This window comes from Oreochromis niloticus, linkage group LG18 (genome assembly GCF_001858045.2).
Source record: "Oreochromis niloticus isolate F11D_XX linkage group LG18, O_niloticus_UMD_NMBU, whole genome shotgun sequence".
Lineage (NCBI taxonomy): Eukaryota > Metazoa > Chordata > Actinopteri > Cichliformes > Cichlidae > Oreochromis > Oreochromis niloticus.
In genome coordinates, this window is record NC_031982.2 from 11,143,898 (window position 1) to 11,164,158 (window position 20,261).

A 20,261-nucleotide genomic window follows, 5' to 3' on the forward strand; every position below is an offset into this window, starting at 1 on the left:
CTGGAGGTCAAACATGGGTCTCTGCACATGTGTCAGTTTTATTCTGCCATGGTGTCATCGAGCCTCAAAACAGAAGACACTGATGATATTTCTGTTTCCTGATAATTAACCCAACAGTTGCATTCCTCCTTCCTCAGCAGATGAAAGAGGACTGAGTCAGACGCCGGGGGCCAGATCAATTATCAAGGCTGCCATTTTCACTGTCCTCTCCATCTGACACGCCACAAAAATCTGGGCACTATCAAAGGCTAAAGAGGCCACGAGCCAGCCAAGAAAGCAGTTTTATTTTATTTTACTTTACCGTCAACTTCCAGTACTCCCTTTCCTTTCCCCACTGTCAACCCTTTACTCCATTTTACATCATCCTTTCCATCTATACATTTTCTTTTGTCCTTTAATCAAAATTGACACTACTACGCTGTTTCAGTTTGTTATGCCATACCCTAACTGTACTGTCCATTTCCTCCCACCCACCTCAATTCTGTTTTTTTCCACTTGTGACTTTCTATTTTGACAAAAGCCGCCTTGTAAAAATTCCAGCTGGGATACGGTCTCTGAAATTCACTCGACTGTGTCAGAAAATAAAGCAGGTTTCCCAAATCCTGTGTTTTCTAATGACACTTTTTTCCAAAACAAAACAAAAAAAGTAAAACATCTGGTTATTTTTACTGCTTAGAAGAAAATGTCTTATACTTCCTACTCTGATTTTTAATAAAATTACATTTGTGAGTTTTACAACACCAACATGAACAAAAACAAAAAAAGGAAACCCACACAAACAAACATCTGCTTTAAATTCAACACTTCTCCCCATGCAGGAGACCTCTGTGTGCACCTTCGCACCACTTCCTGTGCTCACAGTTTTTTCGTTGCTCATTGGAAATCCCAGTGTGACCACCTGCACGCGCTCCTTTGAGATTTCACCACAGGCTTAACAAACATCAACTTCTGTGTCAAACTGATGCAGCTTTCATGTAGAGGATGATGACTGAAGCCAGACACTCAAGCTTGGTGTCCAGCTACGACCTGAACACCAAACTGTAGTTTAGAGAAAGCACACAGAGTCCAAACCCAAAAGGTCAGTATTGTGACCAGAAGCATGCTAACCGCTCACTCCTCTGTATCTCTGTCCTTTCTCACAAATTCATTTAAATTTTATTTATACAGCAACAAAAATCTCAACAGTCGCCGCAAGACGCTTTGTATTGTAAGGTAAAGACCCTACAATAATACAGAGAAACCCCCAAAAATGAGACCAGGCAGGGAGACACGACAAAAGGCACACTGAGGAAGAAAGCCATGGATTAATAATAACTAATGACTATATGCAAAGTGGTGTATAAACACCACTTTGGAAATTCCAAGTGGAAATGTTGCTGTTTTGACAACTGAAGTTTCAGTGTGAATGCAAGTGATTCAAACATAGGAAGAGTTCTCGAAGTGATGCAATGGTGCACAGAATGGCCTTAAAGGGGAAATCGTCCAAAATTAAAAATCAAGTCAAGTTATTGCCCTTTATGGGTGAATATGTGACCGCCCCTCACAGAAGCAGGCAGGATTGGTTTTGCTTAACACTGCACATGTGGAGCTTTATAGAAGCACTCAGCAATAATGTAAATTCATAAAGATATAACACATTCTAAAACTTTAAAAAAAAGAAAAGAAAGGGAGGATCTAGTATGTTTCTTTAAATACTTGGATTATTCTTTGAGGCAGTCCCTTTGTCCTTGAGCTAAGTGGATTCAAAATAATCCCACTCAAAGAGATATTATAGACTACTCAACAAGAACAGCACGAAAGTGCCAAGAGAGCTTTTTTCTAACAAAAGGACAGAATGAGAAGAGGAGCCATTAAAAAACAGCCACGTTCGGTAATACTTTCAGAGATAAGGTAGACACAATTGGGCCATTCAGTCTGACCCTGTGAGATTAATAGGGCAACTCATAACCTGTCAATTAACTGTGCCAATATTTAATATTCCATGGGACATGTGATAGGCTTGTTACATAGCAAAGGAAAGGAAAAAAAAAAAAAAAAGGTCTTTTTTCCTTGAACGTCCTTTCCACATTAAACATTTAAATCATCTAAAGCATTCCCAATATAATTTAGTATATGGCATAATTATGTGTATTCTTACTTATTCTTTTACAAAGTGGTTTACATTTCCACAGGTAATCAGGAGGATGTGATTATAGGTTATTCTGCTCTGATTTAGATGTTCAACGGGGGACAAAATTGTTGCGCAATAATTCAGCCGAGCGCTGATCAAACCAACAAATACACAGTGAGGAAAGCAAATGCTGAAATAAATGAAAGAAAATGTAAGTGAATGCAAGCATAAGCAGGAATCTTGTTCCAAAAAACTGCTTGCAGTTTGGATCCATTTATATTTCAATAGTCAAGTAGCTTAAATATCTTCCAGGTTTTGTGTTTGTAAGTTCAAGATTTCAACCTTCATTTATTGAAGAGAGAAAAAAACAAAAGAGAAAAAACCTCCAAATAAGTCCTTACCATTTTCTCCTTGAAGACCATTTGTCTGAGCCACTTGAAATCAAGTGGTTTGAAAGCAGATAGAACAAAAAGTGAGTCTTGTTCGTAGTTTTCTGGGTTCTGGATCGCACCCTCTGGATATGTAATCCTTATGGTGGTTTTAGTTCCTACGTCTTTTCCATAACCTTTTACTAGAGCTTCATTCAACCTGTCAACGCAAGAAAGACAACAGTGAGTGGAATCAGGAATTTAAGAAAAGTAGGGATGCAACGATACCAATTTTTTCAAACCGATCCGATACCGATACTTGGATCTGAGTACTTGCCGATACCGAGTACAAAAACCGATACTTCTACCACACACAAGTTAAACTTAACCAGCAGTAAAGAAACGACCCCAGACAACTCTTTAACACAAACGAAACGTTTACTGAACGTAAGGGCAGAGACAAATACTGTACAACACATCCCTTTTTTAAACTCAAATGATATTCCAATTCCTTAACCAAATGAAATACACTGTATAAATGACATAATTCCCTTTCAAATTATATTAAACAACCCAACTTATATTATCACCTTTTGGTAAGTGACTCACTAATATACACTCCAAAACACGTTATATAAATCCACTTAACACACAATATTCACACATGGGCCCCACACACACTCACATACACACTTGTTGCAGGCCTGTTTGCTGCTCACGCAGGACGATGGAGAAAAATCCTCTTCTCCCCAGTAAGAGCACAAAATTCTGACTTACAGTTCCGTTGCCCGGTAGATCGCCGTTCACCAGTCCCACACTAAATCCACTCCCTGCGGACCCGATGCTGTCTCTGCTACAGCGCGTTAGCCAGTCACTGTCCAGCTCTCCGACAGTCCATAGCGGCTGCCTCCTTGGCGAAGCCAAGCAGTCCGGGCTAGCCTTTAGCCTCGGCGGTCGTAGCTGGAAACACAGTTTTCCACGGTGGTGCGACCATTGAAACAAAAAGTCACTTCACCCACACTCTGTTGTGAAGCTCTCACACGGTCAGCTTTCTAGTCACACACTCTTTTGTGCTGGTTAACCTCAGTAAAACTAGCCGAGTCTCTCACTTTGGTTCAGCTAACCTTGTGCATCTCTCCATGCCGTTCTCTTCTCCTCCTCCATTGCAACAGATACACAGGTCCCGTTTTATGCTACCTTCACGGGCCTCCAGAAAATTAGAACTCTGAAAAATATTTTAACTCCCTTCAGAGTTACATACCATAAAATAATACTTTTATGATTAACATAACAGTTTGATTGGTCTAATTACCTGTATTTACCTTGTGACATATTACAGGGCAAATTACATTTAGGGTAGAGTTACATCACATAACATCAACTGTGAACACCTTATGTTACCGTGGCGTTTAAGTCCATGGGAATTATGAGTATTCCCATCCGGGCTACATTAGTATCGGTTCATGGTATCGGTTAACTTTTACGAGTACGAGTACGCACACATTTTACAGTATCGGCCCCGATACCCGATACCAGTATCGGTATCGGTGCATCCCTAAAGAAAAGCATAGTGAAAAGCACGGGATTATTATTTTCTCATCCAAAGGTTTTAATGAATCAGATTAAGCTGTATACAGTGGTCTTTTTAAAAAAAAAGCAATATCATTTAAGGGGAATTGAAGCCAAGATCTAAAATGTTTAGGAATCCGCCAGATAAAACAGCACGTCTGCAAACAGAAAGACAAAGCAAAACCTCCACATGAAGATTCAGCTGACACATAAGCTGGATCTATGTGACAGACTGGTCAGAGGGAAACCCAGCTTGCCACCTCATCACAAGAGTTAACATCTGACATCAACATCTGGGTAAGCTACGGTCATTCTGGAATCACTAAATCACTAAAGGTAACAGTACATCCTGTTTTATTTTGGAGTTTCCTGCTTTCATCTTTAGCTCGTTTAGCTGATTAGTGGGCTGCTGTGCTTGTCTGTGGAGAAGCGAGTTCACTCCAGGGTATGACCGTCTGCCTGCAGTGAGCATGATGTCAGGTGGACGCAGTGTACGAAGTATGTGTAACAAATGCTCTGTGGGCCACTCTTGCCCATGTTGTTGTTGGTGTGCCAGCCAGGTCTGAGAGCAAAGTTATAAGACACAAAGAACTGAAGTGAAACGGAGTGTTAAAAACAATGAAAAGTGTCACTGCAACCACTGTGTGTGCTTTATTGCTTTATTATTTTTAAGGGGTTTTTTTTCCTCCCATGGTTTTCCCCTTCTCAGTGAACTTCCCAGTGGGGGGAAAGAAAAAAAAAGTATGTTACTGAGTCCCCCCAAATAACAAAAAGCAGAGCAGAGACTTCTCGATATTCCACAACACTGCTTCCCAGCACTTCACTGAAGCAACCATGCATTCCTATTTTGGTCACATGTTGCTGATGCAGAAGACATATTTTCTAAATTTCCCTTCAACTAAATATTCAAGCTGTCCAGGGGGGAAACCCCCCCCAAAAAAACAGAAAACAAAAAAACCCCACACCTTCACACTATTTAACGTTGGATATCACATTGGTTATACAGAACACTGCTGTTAAACGGAATCCCTTTTATTTTGGTATCTTACCTGACCACAACATCGTATTCATCTATTCGGGACCCCAGAGACTTGTTGGACAAGATCCCACCATTACCCACGACGATGCATCGCTTACAGCTGAGACTGGAAGATATGATAGTCATATTAAGAAGAAACAAGGAACCAAAAAGAGACTTCATGTTGGCGCTGATGAGTAGGTGCAAGTACCTGTCGAGCTCCTCTCCTAGCCCGTAATTTCTCGTTATAGTCAAAATGCTGTCTATTATTCTCTCTGCAGAGAAAGAAGAAAACAAAGCAGCACATTAAAGACAGGGCCTCCATACTACAATACAGTCACCATTAGAAATTCATCCATAAGTACATGCTATAATGTGGGTGAAATTCATTGCCAAGCTAATAATTTTTACCTCAGCAGCGAATAATGCTCCAAGTATCAAACTTTTGAAGAAGAAAAAAAAAAAAATACTCCATCTACTGATCTGGCACTAGAAAATGGAGCTTTGTCATCAGAGTCAGTCACTTTAAGCGCTCAGAACGTCCTTTTAGCTCCTCAGATGAGTTGATGTTCTCAAATAATGAAAATGACATATTTGAAAAGCTCAAACTGGGGGAAATCACACTTTTAAAAGCCAAACAGACTGCCAAAGATTTCAACATACCACCCGAGATACAACAATCTAGGTGGTCTGCAGACAGGAAGAGAGAATACCACCCTCCGTTTATTCACTCATAGATAAGGAGTGACCAGTGAACCTCAGGAATAGTGGTGATGGGGATTACAGGGGGGGAAGCTGTTGTATTCTGGAGAGGAGTGAATCTGAGAGAAACAGCCATACGGAGTTAAGGATGGTATGCGTGTGTATGTAAAAACTCTGCCATAAAAGCACTCAGAGTGGAATGCTGTTTTCAAACAATCACATTCTCCTGGTTAAGTGGCCGGTGTTGTACTCGTCTCCTTGCATGGCTAGCCCCCCTCTGATCACAGGTTGAGAAACGGCGATGTTTAGCCATAGCGTGCATTCCTGCCATGTTCTACGGGCTATTGAGCTGGAGTCATAGCTCCAGCATTAGATCTTGCATGCATTTCTTCCTCCTGACCATTTTTAGACCTCTTATATTTATAATTCATCTTCTCCAACATCTCAAATGTGCAGATTCCATTAGAGCTGCACCTATTTATGTTCCATCTTACATTTGCAGTACGTTGGAACTATGTGGATTTAACAGCTGTGATAAAAAAATAAATAAATAAATTTTAAAAAAGTGTCCTCGATTTGAATCTTCATCATTTAAAAAATTAAAAGAAACACAAAAAAGTCATTATTTTATAGCATTCCATGTTATTTATTATATTCATAATGCAGCACACCGTCTGCCTTTACTCTCACTCTTGTTGTTTCTCTTGGCCTCTTTTTGCAGACTGAGCGTTTAGACTGGGGCCTCAACCCAGGTTGTAAGACATATTATAGTCCATCCACCCTGTCTAACAATCCTAATGATTAACCTAGTGAAGAGAGGCGAGCAGAGCCACAGCTCATTGTTTGGATGTGGTGTCGATGTCTGGCGTCAAGTATCACCCTGAGCAGCATAAACACAAGGCCGAGGACCACACCTGGATCCGTGCGGGTGAAAAGTGAAAAATCACAATGGGTAGTGTGCTCTTTCAGAGGACAACATGGAAGCTAATTGCTCTAAGTACCTGCGGTAAACCCTTTCACCAAAGCATGTCTTGTGGTAGTGCCAAAAGACAAATTGCTGCAAGTACAGACATTAGTCCAATGTGGAACTCTTGAAATGTTAAAAATCTTTACTGGCAACACCGACGAATAGCAGAAGCATCACATAACACATAAACACAGACACTTTGCTGGAAAGAGTGTGGAGACTAAACACTACAACAAATCCTGTGATGAAAGAAAGATGACGATCGCAAAAAAAAAAAAAGCCAATAATTTATCTGCACTACAAAGATAATGTATCACTATCCTTGATAAATTAGTTAACAACTGTGAAAAAAAACAGCTAATGACGGCAAATGTGAGATGTGTTTAAGTCTTTGGCACCAGCTCACAGTCTGGCTGCCTTAATTGTGCTTCCTCCTAACTAAGTGTAAAGTTGCATAACGGTCGGTGTGATTTCATTTGGTGGACATGCTGGGAATAAAAACAGCACCAATAGTGCAGGGACATCACTCCTTTATTTTTAAAGCTTTGGAGCTGGCTGATGAGAACACAGTTTTAAATAGTCTGCTGTAGCTTTCTAACAACCCTGGATCTGTATTTGCAAAGATACATTAGCTTCTCTGATCATTTGTACACCAAACTGGATGAATGATCCGGTTTTCAGGTGTTAGGAAGAAGTTCATCCCTACACACATACACGAACAAAAAAAGTTCATGTCCCAAACTAAATATAACAGCTGGAAACAAGCATGGATACGTACAGAAGCAACTAACAACAAATCACATCTTTCCTCCCAACAGGTTCTCCAAAAATAGCACCGCAAGGAATTTATAAACTTATGGTTCACACTCTCACACCACAAAATTCCTCAAGTCTATTAACAGTTTAAAAAAAAAAAACAAAGTCCACTTTAAACTGCAGAAATAAGATATTTAAAAAGATTTTCATTTAAAATTTAAATTAATCCTGAATTTTGAGCAATCCAATCACTGGCTGTGTAGTTTTATTTTCCCCCCTCTGAAAACGAATCAGGGCAGCTTAATGATTTTTTTCCTTCTTCAGGCTGTAGCTGATGTGTGCCAAAGATACTTCTTGGCACAATAAAAAGTCAAAATAAAACTCCCACCCACCAGCTCTACTCCGTGGTCTCAATTTGGAATCCTTTGTGGAGTTCTATTCAAGATCCACACGTATCACCTCTCCACATGAGTACCACTAAAAGGGAAACCCCACTGCCATCACAGTCCGTGGAGAAAACAGAAACCAGGTGTAACACTCACACAGGGAGCGTTCTATTGATAGCTGTGGCTGTGTGTGTGCGTGGGTACACGTTTAATTGACGGTGGAGAACTTGCCAGAGCACAAAGGTAACATTCACTTTACCTTCTGCTTGCAAGTATTGGAAAATGTGACAGAGCATGCCAGTGAAGACAGATTAATGTTATCTCTTAGGTTCCCATGGTACTGTGTACTTGTTCGATATCTGAAGTGCTGGAGTGTGTTAAGGTCAGTTAACAAGTGCAAGCACTGTGTGCGGACATGCTAATGTTGGAGTGTTGGAAGACATCAAATTTTCCGGTCCCAAGATAGAGTTCATCCAGCAAACACATGTACATCACTTGAAAGGTTACGACAAACTGCGGAGGTTGGACTGACTGCCTGAGAATACTAGAAAATCTATCATATACTTATGAATGCTAGAGTATGTGAGAGTATTAGCAGTATTACCATGACATGCTTCGCTGGCTGTGAAGGCAGTAAAACTGTATTCTTTAATTTCAGTCTATAGCTATGAAACTTTCCCAGCTGTCAGGGGCAAAAGGTGGGGTACATCCTGGACAGGTTCCCAGTCCATTTCAGGGCAAACACAACCATTCAGTCACATTCAAACCTACAGACAATTTAGAATCACCAGTTAGAGTAATAACCACGTCAAATTTTGGATTTGACTGGCAATTCCACAACTACAGCTTGGTGACTGCATTTCTGACACTCTCTCCACCTCCGGCTGTGGCTCAGGAGGTAGAGTGGGTCGACTGCCAATCGCAAGGTTGTTGGTTCCCTTCACTCCAGTCTGCATGTCAAAGTATCCTTAGGCATCATCTTAAAGTTGTCCCTGATGCATCCATCAGAGAGAGAGGTTGGTATAGAAAAAAAAAAATTGCCTGTGATTGGGTGAAATAGGCTTGTAGTAAAAGTGTTTCGAGTGCTCCGAATAGAAAAGCACTTTATAAGTTGCAGTCTATGTATAGGGGCTTGGTAACAATTTAATTGTCCATCTACATCTGCAACATGGCTGTCTTCTGACTTCGAGAAGGACTTTGGAACACTCAAAGTGATTAAAGTGACCAGATGCATATTTTTTCACCTTCAAGAGAAAGAAGACTGTACTGTTGGAGATTAACTTTAACTAAACAAAGGTTGATATGAGACCTCTTTGCATCAGAGCTAAAAGAATGATCTGGGAGCCTGATCTACAAATAGAACCAGGCCGCAATAAAGAATCAAACAATAACTAAGCCTAGATGATATGAGGTAGTCCCCCCCCCCCTCAAAAAAAAGTCTGCAGTTGCTTGTGTCTATTGTAAATGAACCTTTTCCAATCTTAACAGAAACTCATCTTGCGAATTTGTAAACACTCTCTGCTTGCATTATTATTTGGCGACTATAATCATTAATAATTATATGTTTTAATAATTAATACACAACAAGCAAACATGCGAAGGAAAAATATATTATGTCCATGTTATATCTATTATGTCCAAAATACAAACTTTGCAATAATGGTAAAAAGAAAATGTTTAAGTCACAGAGGAAATAATGAGCCTTATTTTCCTTAGATCTCAGATTTTCTCCACAACTCATACCAAACAAACCAAGTGGAAATTCAGTCTGAACTGTTAAAATAACTTCTTAGGAGACATTTTGAAATTGTTGGTTGGTATGTACTGACTGTAGCCAAGTACAAACAGTATGAGGAGCCAAATGATAAAACCCCGATAAATAAAGAATGTCATCGCTTCTACTGAACAAAATAAAATATTGGCAAGCCAGAATATTATGTTGATTAATACTGAAAACACGCAAAGCTTGTTGGCTCATATCTGAGATACCAGGCACTGCAGGCACAAAACTGCACTACATCAGGTGTCAGTCTCCCACACAGCCTCTAAACGTAACAGAAACAGTGGCAAATGAACACATGCTCTGTCTTACTTTAAATGGGCACTCCACCAATCTTTATGGATTAAGGTTGGTGTGTAATTTAAAGAGGGAAAAAAAATGTGTGAAAATACAGTAGCTGTAAAAAAATCTTGTCCTGTGTAGCTTTGGGAGAGGCGTTCTGACGTCACGCAAAATGACCCTGATCGATGTCTGCGTAACTCCACTTAAAGAAAAAAAAGAAAAAGAAAAAAAAAGGGAAAAAGAAGACCCGACACCCCCCCCAAAAAAAACCCAAAGAAACAAAAAGAAAAGAAACAGAAAATTACACCAAAACTTGATGAGAGCTAGAACTGAAGATTTTTAGAAGACAACAGGGTCTAATGAAAGACTGACATGCATCAGGGAACCATGATCTCGCAGCTTCTTTCTGTTTTTATATGTAGGTCCCCCTAAAACCCCAGAACATGCAAGTCATATAATCCACAGTAAACATACACACTAGTGGAGGGTCAGCTGTGATGAATGGCTTTACCTTGTGTTTTAAAGCCGAATGGAGGTAAGTAGTTGTTGACTTTTGCTAGCCGTTTGAAGTTTCGATCAAGAAACATTGGCGCCAATTTCATAAACCTGTAAGAGAGATGAAACAAAAACGGAGATGGTTCTCATTAGCTGAGATACAGAAGATTAAAAAACAATGCTGTAATATCCAGTATTCTTAGTGTAACAGCTCCTGTTACAAACTTTCAATAATTTCTATCAATGTTTCCGTTGCTCCATGTGAGGGGCCGGCAGGTTCTCATAATCCTCACTACACCTGGGATAGTAAAGTTTATGTTACCAAGGAGGTGATAACTGAATTTTTGTGTGCATCATCATTAAACTTAGCCCGCCCCCCCCCGTAAAAGCTTCCTAAAATGAGCAAAGCCTCCACACACATTAGCACAACAGTTTAAATCCAAGCAGGTGATACAAATTAAGAGGTTGCAGTGCATAACCCGTCAGCATAACCTCTCCTCCAGGGCTTAAATCACAGCTGACACATGGTGTTGTCTGAAACAACAGACTCATGTCACAATGTTCTAACGATCTGAAGCAAGACTGAATTAGAGTGGAGGACGTTGTTCTCAATGAAGAGACATGATAAAACATAAAACCTGAAAATTCAGGGGTTACTGACGTCTTTTACCCACGACAGAATACAGAGTTGAAATGGCTTCAGCAAAATGTCAGTCCCATTAGAAAATAAATTAGGCCTGATAGTCAAAAACATCCCAGTGGCCAATGTTTTTAATGGCCCATGACCCGCTACTTCCAGCATCGCCTCTTCCTTATCCTGTGTGGCTATAGAAGTGTGCGCATGTGTCTCTCTTTGATTAACTGCAGCTCTGATATCAAAAAGGAGTCATTTCCTCTTAGTAATGCCTGTGACCCTAGTGCTGGGTTATGTGCCACTTCTGCAAGTGTAGCTTCGGGATGGATGTGTGTTTTTATGACCCGCTGTCAAGCTCGAGGGATGCAAGGCAAGAGGAAAAAGGAGCGAGGAGCCGTTCGTGTCGTTTCTCCTCTGATGTTTACATGGATGGAGCTCTATGGATGTGTTGTTCTTTAACAAGCCACCTAACATTTTGTGTCAAACCTAAAAGCATCGTGACACCCCTACAGAAGAGACAAAGTTAAGGAGATTTATCAAACTGGTATACATCTTTAGGTAAATTCTGAAGAAATATAGAGATTACAGAGCGCTTGCCCATCTTCCCCAGAAGTAGACCACCAGCAATATAAGTGTTGCATCGTGCTGTCGTGCATCTGTCCAATAAACACACAGAGCTGTAAATTATTCCTCCTGCAGCCGAGAAACGGCATTCAAACTATGGAAGCATGAAAAGACTCACAAGCTCGATCACACCTCTGTTTCTCAGCAGGACCCTTGAATACTTGTTCCCATAACATAACACTGCCACTGGTTGACAAGAAATATGTGGCCCATTGAGACACAATGACCAAACATGGCTGACATTATTGGGAGACCTTCTGGTTAAGCTTCAGCCTCTTCCAAGCACAGTAATCAGTCTTTGAAATCCTCATTATTCTCCAGCTTTAAAGCAGAGTGCGAGTGACTAGCGGTAGTTATGTATGGCTCTCTCTCCACCTCGACTCACCTCACCTGACAGGGGCGCGCACACTCAGAGACTTGTGTCCAGGCAAAACAAATGGAGATTCATTAAACCTGGGCCTTCTGAGGCCACATGGAGCTATAAATAACACGGGACCATTACAAGTCACTGAGCCCTGACCAACAGTCAGTCACTGACATCCTGACCAAGCACAGAGACAGGGGGCTGCTTGTTGTTAAATAAGTAGTGAGGGCTCCCAAAAACAGCCAACAGGCAGGGATGCATTGTGCTCATTTCCTTTGCTGGGTCCATCTCTCACAGGCAATATTTTCATAACCGTGCCACTTCGAGTTCACTGCCAACACTTGATTTAGGGCTCTAATACAAACAGTTTTGGGGGAAAGGAGAGGGTGAGGGGAGGGGCGTGAAATAAATTGGAGACTGCAGGGCAAGGAGCTTCAGAGAAGACAAACATGGAGGAAGCAGGAGATGATTAGATGGAGAGCCATAGGACCTCACTGCTAGAGGTTAAGTAGGTTTTCTTTAACTGTCGAACTGTCGGCCACACCTATTCACACAAACTGTTAACGAGAATATTTTAATGGATCTGTTTTTGCCTGGTAAACGTACAAAGCAGGCAGAAATAAAGAACGCTAACAGATAAGATGTTAAACAGCCGACTTCCCTTCCACACAGGAGACAATAAATCACGACTAAACACACACATGGCACAACTGTGTACATTCGGCTGTACACTTACACTCATTCATACAAATGAGCATACAGACAAACTTACACTAAGTGCAGCATTAATTGTGCTTATTGACCTGTGGTAGACTGGGTTGAAGGTGGTAGTAATCAGTGTTCTCCCAGGGGTTTTCTGTGTTGAACAGAACTTTGATCCGACACGTGCGGCTGATGAGAGGAAGTCGTTACCAGCGAGGACGTTGTTAAAACATAGCCTCTCATATAGGTAGAGGGCAGTTGCACAAAGTGCTTTGTCCATCTTATTAAAAAAAAAAAAAAAAAAAAAAAAAAAGGGTAACAATTTACAGCCCACAGGGCAGCTGATGGTGTTATTTAGAGCATTTGATGCCACTGTAGGTCTTATACCTTTAATTAAATACTACTACTTTTAATTTAAAAGTTGGAAAACAATGGCATTGCAAAGTGACAAGATACTACAACTGTTGAGTATGGGAATTGAGAGCTAGTCCCAAATTCTTCAGTCTAGTAGAATGGCATGTCTCTAGGCATGAACACTAGTGTGTCGCCTACTGCAAAACCAAAGTCAAACTCATACAAACCTTCACAGTGGCTGCCCATGATTATCAGGGACCACAACAGATTGCACCCTTGTGTCACTACCATTTTCATTTTCTCTACACTCCATTCTCTTAAATAAGGACAAAAAACATACCACAAAAAATTAATCAAATGAATCCATGCATGGAGACGTTGATCTCTGGAGACCATCTCAGCTGTCACTGGGCGACAGACGGGGCCCACCTTGAACATGTCGCTAACACGCTCCCATCTAAAGCCAATTTGCAATCACAAATTAACATGCATGTTTTTGTACTGTGGGAAGAAAACCTGTGCGCCTGGAGGAAACCCCACACAGAGACAGAGAGAACATTTAGACTTCAAACAGAAAAGTCCCAAATGACCAGAGGGTTCAAACCAACAAACTTCGTGCAATGCTAACCACTCTACCACCACATGCACACAAGCAGGATTCAATACTGAACAGGTACAGTTAAGCCCATAATTATTCATACCCCTGCCAAATTTTGACTTAAAGTTACTTTTGTTCAACAAGCAAGTTCTTTTTTGAGCAGAAATGACACAGGTGTCTCCCCAAAGATAATAAGACGATGTACAAGAGGCATCATTGTGGAAAAAAATATTTCTCAGCTTTTATTTATATTTTAGCAAAAAGTATCATGTCCAGAAATATTCATACCCTTCTCAATAATCAATAGAAAAGTCTTTATTGGCTATTACAGCAATCAAACGCTTCCTATAATTGCAGACCAGCTTTTTGCATGTCTCCACAGGCATTTTTGCCCATTCATCTTTAGCAATGAGCTCCAAATCTTTCAGGTTGGAGGGTCTTCTTGCCATCACCCTGATCTTTAGCTCCCTCCACAGATTCTCAATTGGATTCAAGTCAGAACTCTGGCTAGGCCACTGCAAAACGTTAATGTTGTTGTCTGCTAACCATTTCTTCACCACGTTTGCTGTATGTTTTGGGTCATTGTCATGCTGAAATGTCCACTGGTTCCCAAGGCCAAGTTTTTCTGCAGACTGCCTGATGTTGTTGTTGAGAATCTTCATGTATTGCTCTTTTTTCATGGTGCTTTTTACTGTGATTAGGTTCCCTGGTCCATTGGCTGGAAAAACACCCCCAAAGCATTAGGTTCCCACCACCATGTTTGACAGTGGGGATGGTGTTCTTTGGGTTGAAGGCTTCTCCATTTTTATGCCAAATGAAGGCAACATCATTGTGACCAAATAATTCAATTTTTGTTTCATCTGACCATAACACTGAAGACCAGAAATCTTCTTCTTTGTCCAGATGAGCATTTGCAAAGGCCAAATGAGCTTTTGCATGCCTTAGAAGTGCCTGGAGAAGTGGCGTTTTCCTTGGTCTGCATCCGTGGAACCCAACAGTGTCCGTTGGACTGTCTGCCTTGAGACATTGCCACCAGCAGAGCCCAGATTCACCAGAATGGCCTTGGTGGTGATCCTTGGATTCTTTTTCACCTCTCTCACTATTCTCCTGGCCAGCACAGGTTTCACTTTTGGCTTCCGACAACGTCCTCTGAGATTTTCCCCAGTGCGGAACATCTTGTATTTTTTAATAATACTTTGCACTGTAGCCACTGGAACTTGAAAACATTTGGATATGGCCTTGTAGCCCATTCCTCACTTGTGAGCAGCCACAATGTGCAGCTGCAGGTCCTCACTGAGTTCCTTTGTCTTAGCCATGAATGTCCACAGACCACCTGCAGAGAGCTGCTGTTTTTCACCTGTTGAGTTGAGTAAAACAGCTATTTCCAATTAATCAGGGTAATTAAGATGCTTTAGAACAGCTTTGACTATTTGGAATGGTATGGAACTTTGGATTTTCCCTGAGACTGTGACAGTTTGTAAAGGGTATGAATAATTCTGGACATGATACTTTTTGCTCAAATGTAAATAAAAGCTGAGAAATAATTTTTTCCACAATGATGCGTCTTGTACATCATCTTATTATCTTTTGAGAGACGCCCGTGTCATTTCCAGTCAAAAAATAACTTGCTAGTTGAATAAAAGTAACTTTAAGTCAAAATTTGCCAGGGGTATGAATAATTATGGGCTTAACTGTAGATTAAAACTTGGTGCTTCGGGCGATACCTAAAGGAGGCTCAATGTATGGCTTTGCCCAATAGCTAGGTCAAGTAGTTACTTTAGTGCCACAGCCTATTATTTAGCAACATGAAAACTTCCCTTGCACAAGAATGCTAAAAGGACAATGTCCAATAGACCGAGCTGAAAAAGTGGAGACAGTGAAAAATCAAAAGAACCAATGACATCAAGAGGACTATTGGGGATTGTATGGACTGTGTAGGGTGGGTATTAGAGACCCCTTGATGAGTCAAGACAGGAAGCTGTTTGGTGGCGTTCACAGAACGCCTCTAAGGCTCTTTAACATGACAGGGAAGTGATGTGAGACCTTCTACTCAGGCGACAAAAGTTCTTTTGTGTAATGGGGGGATCACAAGGACACAGTTGAGGTTTTGTGGTGGGGAGAAGATGATAGAAACATGATTGAAACTGGGGAGACTGGATAGGAATGTAGGGGCTTCTCTGTTTCTGACTCAAAACCCTTAAGGCCTAGTTGGCTTGAGGAGTGACATCATGCAAGTTGGTATGCTTGAGTAAAAGCTTTTCTCTTGCTGACATCCAGTTAACATTATCTATCTGTTAAACTCCTGATTTTGCATTTAAAGTTAGTTCTTCACATGCAAAAAAAGTCCAAAAGAAATGTCTCACTTAGGATAGATGGTGGCCATCTTAGCTGCTGCATATCCTGGCTTGCACGCTCCTTCGCTGAGGTTGCCGTACTTATATTCCAACTCCTGCGATCTGTACATTAAAAAGAAGAAAGCGAGAGGTTAATTAGACAAATCGTGATAACTGATTGCCAATTAAAATGACAAATTCAAAGCTTCAAAAACTGTGTTTGACAAACAATCTGCTGGAGAGATAGGGCTGTGGAATTAGCTGGGAACTCGGCAACAAGTCAGCATATCACCTGTGTGTGTGTGGCAAGACGAAGCAGAGAAGCCTTGTTTAAATAATCATGCTGGCAGCGGTAAAGCTTGAACCTCCCGATTACTACCAGGATCATTAATAATGTGATGTATGCTATGATTCTACTTCAAATAAACAACGGGAAAAGAGAGGGGGGCCCGTGTCTTTGCACTATGTGAGGTCCAAAAATCAAAGTTGGCTGGAGAAACTGTTTGACTGGGGCCTTCTTGCACATAATCTGAAGCTCATCTGTGCTAACAGACTTTATTTCAATCCTCTTCAATCACTTGCAGTAGAGTGGAATTAAAATCTCTGGGGTATTTCCATCAGTTTGCCTACCCCGCATTAAGATATGACCCAAGTCACAAAACTAATTACGAGCTACAAGATGAATTGCAATACAGTAAAGAAAGTGGCTGCATTACATGACGTGAACCCATGTGAATTCCACTGTAAAGCATGTGCTGACATTGTGGCTGCAGCGCATGTGGACCGATGTGATGTGATTCGTTCCTGTGCGGTAACGTAGGGCCAGAGAAAAGGACCTTGCCATGGCGGTTTAGAGCCAACGTGTCAAACCAATTCAGGGAATTATACACACATCAACAAACACAGTGACACAATGACAGCTGCATAATGATCTATTGTAGCATGTTCTTACTCTGACAAACCACAGCCAGTCTAAACACAAAACACTAACTGACCTACATCTCAATTCACACTTGTTTCAAAAGTTATTACTCAGACCACCTATCGTATCTGTGCTCGTGTCACCATCTGTGTTTCCTACACTGTGTGTTTATTTAAAAAGAGGAGGGGGGAAAAAAAGAAATAAGGTTAGATTAATTGGCCAAACGTTTACATTTTCATGTTTCATGTTTCCCCATTGATCAAGCCTAACTGCAGTATTCTGTGATAACAGATGTAAAACACGGCTGAATTAATGGAGTCAAAGTCTAAAAGGGAATTCGGTTTTGGGAATCCATCATGTGTAATGTGGCAAACGATGATGGAGAATAGCTAAATGTGTTATAATGGATGACATAAGTGTTTACTAGAAAGAGATGTACTCACAATTTTGTGTCCAGCTGCAGCAGAAAGCCCTGCTTATCATACACTGGGGACAGAGATGGAAAAAGAAATGGAAATTGTCCATCACCACAAGAGTCCATAAAACACTTTGCTTTAAGAAAAAAAACCCAATAAGAAAACAGAACAACAACAACAAAAGTATGGCATCTTAATGTAGTCATCCAACTATTCAACTAACAGCTCAGCAGCTGTAGTTGTAAACAACCTGTGCAGCTTTCACGGGGGAAACAATATGGCAGATGTAAACAAAAGCATTAGGGTCAAGGATTTGTGACAAACAAGCAAGGTTAGGGAGAAGCCAGCCAAAACAATCTGTTGAGTTTAAAATAAAAGTTAGAAAAACAAGTCAGAGATCACCTATGGGCAACCAAAGGGACAGCCAGTAGGTGCCTAGTGAAGCGTTGAGGTAGAAGAGAGAGAACACAGAAAACAAGGAGGAACATATTTAAGGTGAAATGGGAGCTTTGTTTCCATTGCAGGCCGACTCTTTGCAATAAAGCTGATTGGGTCTGCAAAATACTTGCTATGATCATTTCTGGCCAAAAACAAAAATAAATAAAAATCTATAACTACATTAGCATGGAAGAAATTAGGAATAGTGCAGCATTACTCCTGCAGTTGTGGATCTTGTCAAAGAGAAGCTGGATAATAAAAGATAGGGAAAATAAAGATGAAGAAAAAGGGTAATGGGAATGTCTGACGGTTTGAAAGGGAAGGATCCAAGCACTGCCCTGGAGGAAGGGAAATTAGCCTTAGCAGCCAAGACGGGTGACACATCTGTAGAGTAGCAGCCAGAGGGCAGAGTCAAAGCAACTTACTGCAGGTTCACACCCACTAAGCAAATCTTACGTTTTCTAACCCTTTACAGTATAATCCACCAAAATTCATGCAGACCGTTTCACTGCTATTTGTTACCGAACTGAGACAACAGAGGGCAGTGTTGTATTGTCCTTCATAAGAGAATGATGGCTGAGCACATGTTCATTTCCCCTGCAGTTGTTATGAGTGTTTCATTAATGTAACAAAGACACTTCTAAAAGCAAAGCGCTTTTTTTGGTAGGAATAGATCAAGACTGGAAAAAGCCAAAAAAAAAAAAGAAAAGCTGTCTGACTTCTTTGGAAATGCCACTTGTTTCCCAACCTAACAGGGCTGTTGGTTCCCAGGGTTTTAAAAGCTGACTTTTTCTTTAAAATGGTATCTGGGACAACAATGATGGGTAAAAGTTTGGGCTGGTGGGGCTGCAGATGTACCTGAGCCTACTACTTGTCCCACGTTGTTGTCCATTTCCAACTCTGAAACAGAAAAGGGTCAGTTAGCACCTTTTTAAGTCATTCTGTCATGGCAGTATTGGACTTGAAAATAAAGCCAAGTGGAAATGTCAGGAGTTACGGAGTAAGAAAGAGGAGGGGTTAGTGGCTTTAATCCCAGTGGGCTGAATTATAACTGTGAATTCCAATCTTTATTCAAAAGTCAGAAAGCCCAGTGAAGTAGAAAATTAAAAGCAAGACTCCATTAGGTTATATGACTGGTTGGACACTGGAACATTGAGAGAATGATGAATGAATAAGCACAAACGGTTTAAAACCGTTTTGAGACATAAAAAAAGGGTTATGGAAAGCGATGTGAAGTTAGCAGATATTTATGTATATGTAAATCCCTGAACTACTCAACCGTTAAGAACAAAAAAAACACCAAAAAACCACCAAAAAAACAAAAACAAAAAAAGAGAGAGAGAGAGGAAAGAAAAAAAAATGCTCCATAACTGTAACCCAGTATATGTGGGCCGAGTCCCAGTGCCTCTACCTGTAATTCTTTTCACTTCAGCACCTTTAGTCTGGGCTCTACTGTGGGCTCTAGTCTGGGCTAGAGTTGGCTCTTCTGCATCTTTGTCTGTAAACAAAAGGGGTTAAACTGAAATAAGATCATGAGGATAAAGCTGTGGAAGCAACTATTAACCAAACAACCAATAAACGAGGTCCTAAATATATATTAAAAAATGCTTTTGCTTCAGCAAAAAAGACAACAGTGGCCACAAAGAAGAACAGATGCGCACAAACAAAAGGCAGCGACAGAAATGAAAGAAAATGGAAATATAACCCGATCCTTCAGTAGTGGCTTACACAGAATATAGATAAGAGTCACTTTAAAGTCTGAAGACCTTTAACAAGGTTTTCAACCACACAGATGTAAACTGCTGCGCAGAAATGTTTTCTTTTACAAAACAGGCTGTGTGCAACACGGAGCTGCTGCCCTCAACGACTGTTCAGACTCGCCAATTAGTGAATTTCAGGCTCTGTTCCGGCTGAAACTGTATAGGTGTATCACTATAGCGCTGAGACAAGAGAAGTCGATCTCTGAGGCTGAGAATCAAACCTGGGATATTTAGAGCATGCTCTTTGAGCTGCTGTTGACCTCGATGTTAATGAAGCACTGAAAGTGACAGAGAGGATCCCATGTTAAAATAAATATACCGGACTGCCTTTTGCCATCTGAACTGCCACGTTCAAACTCACAAAAATCACCTCTCTTCTCCATTCTGATGCTCAGTTTGAACTCTTCCTGACCACATCTACTACATATGTAGTGATTAATTTTATATTGAACAGGTGAGTGCATGGGTTTACAGATTTGTGAGCAAAGTTTAAAGAAATTCTTATGCCTCGGACAAACAAGAGGGTTAAATTCTAGACAGCATTTTCAATTCATCTAATTGAGTTTGGGCTTTAAGTAAGCTGGATTAAAAGCTGTGGCATGCTGGCTACCGCAATTACAGAGAAACTGTTAGCAGCTCAGCTGGTGCCGCACACATTCTTTTCTCACCCTACAGACGTTAAT

The 20,261-nt window shown here is 40.8% G+C and overlaps 1 protein-coding gene across 13 annotated transcripts in view; it reads right to left on the reverse strand.

Annotated features, from left to right (window-relative positions):
• The window catches only part of st3gal3b (ST3 beta-galactoside alpha-2,3-sialyltransferase 3b), a 53,486-nt gene that overhangs the window by 15,387 nt on the left and 17,838 nt on the right, over positions 1-20,261 (reverse strand). For 9 of the 13 annotated variants that reach the window (XM_013270025.3, XM_005476058.3, XM_019348121.2 and 6 more), the window contains 8 exons: positions 19,230-19,316; positions 18,677-18,718; positions 17,408-17,450; positions 16,073-16,165; positions 10,450-10,544; positions 5,277-5,340; positions 5,097-5,192; positions 2,512-2,698 (listed from right to left, as the gene is read on the reverse strand). In XM_013270025.3, the coding sequence (XP_013125479.1) occupies positions 2,512-2,698; positions 5,097-5,192; positions 5,277-5,340; positions 10,450-10,544; positions 16,073-16,165; positions 17,408-17,450; positions 18,677-18,718; positions 19,230-19,316 (707 nt within the window). The remainder of the gene's footprint in view (positions 1-2,511; positions 2,699-5,096; positions 5,193-5,276; positions 5,341-10,449; positions 10,545-16,072; positions 16,166-17,407; positions 17,451-18,676; positions 18,719-19,229; positions 19,317-20,261) is intronic. The other 4 variants (XM_005476065.4, XM_005476066.2, XM_005476063.4 and 1 more) reach the window with 3 other exon arrangements.